The 3,164-nt window shown below is 38.1% G+C and overlaps 1 protein-coding gene across 1 annotated transcript; it reads right to left on the bottom strand.

Moving 5' to 3' along the window:
- Positions 1-847: 847 nt before the first annotated feature.
- Positions 848-2,731, bottom strand: LOC145537524 (heat shock transcription factor, Y-linked-like). Its single transcript, XM_081568220.1, has 2 exons — positions 2,085-2,731; positions 848-1,653 (listed from the first exon to the last, which is right to left on the bottom strand). The coding sequence occupies exons 1-2, from the start codon at positions 2,595-2,597 to the stop codon at positions 922-924; spliced, it is 1,245 nt and encodes a 414-aa protein (XP_081424346.1). The 5' UTR covers positions 2,598-2,731; the 3' UTR covers positions 848-921.
- Positions 2,732-3,164: the final 433 nt, after the last annotated feature.

Here is a 3,164-nt window from a genome sequence, read left to right as displayed (position 1 = left end):
GAACTTGTTAACCATCCTGAGGTGCTGCAATCACCAGAGGAATTTATTTTGTCTCTGAGGGAACAGATAAGCAAAATCTAAATATGCATTAGGAAATATAGGGTGGAATCATGGTGGCAGGAAATAAAGGTACGCCTTAAGGAGAGCAGAGCTAAAATGACCCTATACAGTACCACTTGTAAAATACCTATCTTGTGCTGGCCATGGTCCAGTCACTGATTATGTCCTGTAATCGTTGGTATCACAGTGATGGTATAACGGTTCTCCTAATTTTGGACATGCTACAATATTTATATTTTCAAGTATGAAATGAATTTCTAGAATGAAGACAATCTCCTGTCTAATGTCTTAAGACTCTGCTGCTGCTAAGTCACTTCAGTTGTGTGCAACTCTGTGCGACCCTATGGACAGCAGCCCACCAGGAGCCCCTTTCCACGGAATTCTCCAGGCAAGAATACTGGAGCGGGGCACCATTTCCTTCTCTATCTTAAGACTCTACCGATACGTAATAGAATATCATGTAACTGTGAATGCACTAAGGTTCGTACTGTGTAGGTGCACTTGTTTTGATTTTATTTGCATGTGTTCCTTCACCCTTACCATCCTCATTTAGACACCCATTCATTTCAGCAGGGATGATTTCCCAAATCACTTTACATCCATTACCTCTTTTCCCTTTGTTCTCATTTTCTTGCTTAGAAACCATAGGCTAGGTGCCATTTACCTAGGATGCCTAACGGATGTTTTCTTGAACTGAAGAGTTTATAAAAGAGTGCAGAGAAATAGCCAGACATTGAAATAAAGCCTTAATTTACTCTTCATTGTTTCAAAATAGAAAACAAAACTGTGCAGAGGAACGTGTAACTTTATTGTTCAAATACAAGAATTGTGGGTATTTGTTGACATCTCCCAACGTAAATTTTAATCTTCATTAGGTTCCATAAGCTGATATTTATTTGATAGGTCAGTTTTAATTAGCATGGTTTTCACATAAGGAATATCGTTGATGAATTGACTTGAAAGAGAGGAGGTGGGTGTATAAGCGATCGTTGGCACTGGGGACCTTGAGTTGCCTCTCTGTTGCTGGTTAGGAAGAGGACTGTCATGGGCTGACATATCGCTATACCTGTCTGGAAATGTAGAAGGCTCCACCATCAGTCCAAAAGAACTGCTCCATAATGGAGATACGATGTGGTTCTGAGAAGTAGATGTAGCGGTAGTAGCAAAGTCCTCAACGTGGCCATTTGCTTGAGTGTAGGTGCTATGGAAGTGCCAATTAAAAATGCTCAACTGGTTTAAAACAGCAGGTTGATCTACCACGTTCTGTTCTCTTTGTCTAACTGATATTGATGGGGAAGGAAAGTCACACGGAAATAGGGCGCTTGTTTTAGGGACTATCTGGCTGGTATAAGTCTTTTGTGGGAAAGGCACACTTAAACTGGTGGAAGCTGAAAATGGACTCTCTCCACTAGTTTCAGCATGAAAACCAGAGTTACGATCATCTATGTTGACCCTTGCTTTAACATGCTTCTTCTCGTAATCTGGAACTAGTGAAGATTTCGGAAACACATTGCTAATCCCAACTCTTCTTTTCATTCTTCCTAAAAGTTGGGGATAGCCTCTTTTGAAATTTGGATTATGGTAGATCTGTAACTAAAATCAAAGGATACAATTATTTAGTTTTTTATAAACGAAGGTAAAACTGACAAGCAAAGTTAAACTATAAAAATGTATTCCTTTAATGATGCCAATTAAATAGAATCAAAGACAACACCTCCATTAGTAGTTTTAACACCTTACATGTTAGAAACAAGTATGCTCCTCAACTAAAAAATATGTTGTATATATACAGTAAATACCACTTAAAGTAGCTTGAGGACATGTATCTGATTTCAAGTTGCTAGGAGAGTGTATTAAGTATCAAATATTTTAACCTCCAGCTGTTCTCAACTTCAAAAAATAAAACGTGTTCAACAGTTTGTTATCTCAATTTTAAATTCGGTTTTAGCTACATATGTGAACATGCTTTCTAAGTCACATGATTTAATCTTACATATTGACAGTAAGTGGAAATTTTGGATTACCTTGCTCAAAACAGAGACATTGTTTTCTTCTTCCAGAAAGTCAGGGAGTGAAGCAGATCTTTGAAAAGTTTGTCGCTTTTTACTAAACCCATAAAGTTTAAGCTGGCTAACTAAACTTTTCATACTATCAGTTTCAAATATTCTGAAAGGGGCCTTTCTTTCCAAGACTTCTTTCTTGAAGAGTTCTTCGTTGATCACTATAGAAGTGCCACTCTCATCCCACCAAATAGATTCAAACTCATCACTTTCAACTATAGCCCAGAGTTTTTGTGGAAAAGTGAGGGAAAGAAAATCATTCAACTCATTTCTTTCAGAGACAGAAAATGTGTAGTGTGGCCTTTTTATCCCAGCTTCCTTAGACAAAGCCTGGAAAGCATATTCTTCAATCATAGATCTCAAAACTGAGTCCCCAGTAAGTGTGTAATCACACGAAGATGATCCAATGGAGGTTTTGCAACCACTTGATACATCTTTACGAGGCACATCTTGAATTTCTGAAGGAATGTGTGCCATCTCAGAGAGATCTTTCTTCAGATACTTTTCTCATTTGTCTGACTTTACACACTCCAACTTCAAGTGCTGCTTGGCTGGCGTACAGAGATAAACTCTCAAGACCATCAGCATGGTTCTCAAAGTCAAAAAGCTGTGACATCACAAAGTCACTGGTCTCCTAGCAATTGAAGAGTAGCGCTGACATCATAAAGTCACTGGTCTTCTAGCAATTGAAGGGCAATGTTCAACCAGTGTTTACTTCTACATCAACTTAAAATAAAGGCTGCTTGCATAAATAGTAACCAAAAACAGGAAACCTGCAAAATGTCATTGCTAAAGAATTTTTACACAGAAAAATCACATCAATAAGTCTACTTGGTTCCTGAAATAAAAGTGATTGATCACCCTTCTATACACATATTCTTAACATTCAGGACTGTTACCAAACCAAACATGGGTCTGCTCACTTCTATGCAATGAAGTCAATCAACTGACTGTGGGTTTCAGTGAAAGCAAGTGTAGTGTTTAGTTTATGACCTTGCACAGAAGTGTTTATATTATGCAGAGTAAAATAGTCAGGCACGGAAA

This window comes from Giraffa tippelskirchi, chromosome Y, assembly GCF_054371585.1.
Source record: "Giraffa tippelskirchi isolate mGirTip1 chromosome Y, T2T-mGirTip1v1.2.pri, whole genome shotgun sequence".
NCBI lineage: Eukaryota > Metazoa > Chordata > Mammalia > Artiodactyla > Giraffidae > Giraffa > Giraffa tippelskirchi.
Note: the sequence above shows the minus strand (reverse complement) of the source record. Positions and strands in the feature narration are given on the sequence as shown.

What these genes read in the sequence shown, in the direction of transcription:
- LOC145537524 (XM_081568220.1), bottom strand. Translation starts at nt 2,597, where the DNA reads ATGGCACACATTCCTTCAGAAATTCAAGATGTGCCTCGTAAAGATGTA. An exon ending in ATGTCTCTGTTTTGAGCAAG is followed by an intron (nt 1,654 to 2,084) that starts GTAATCCAAAAT and finishes CTTTGATTTTAG; the next exon opens with TTACAGATCTACCATAATCC.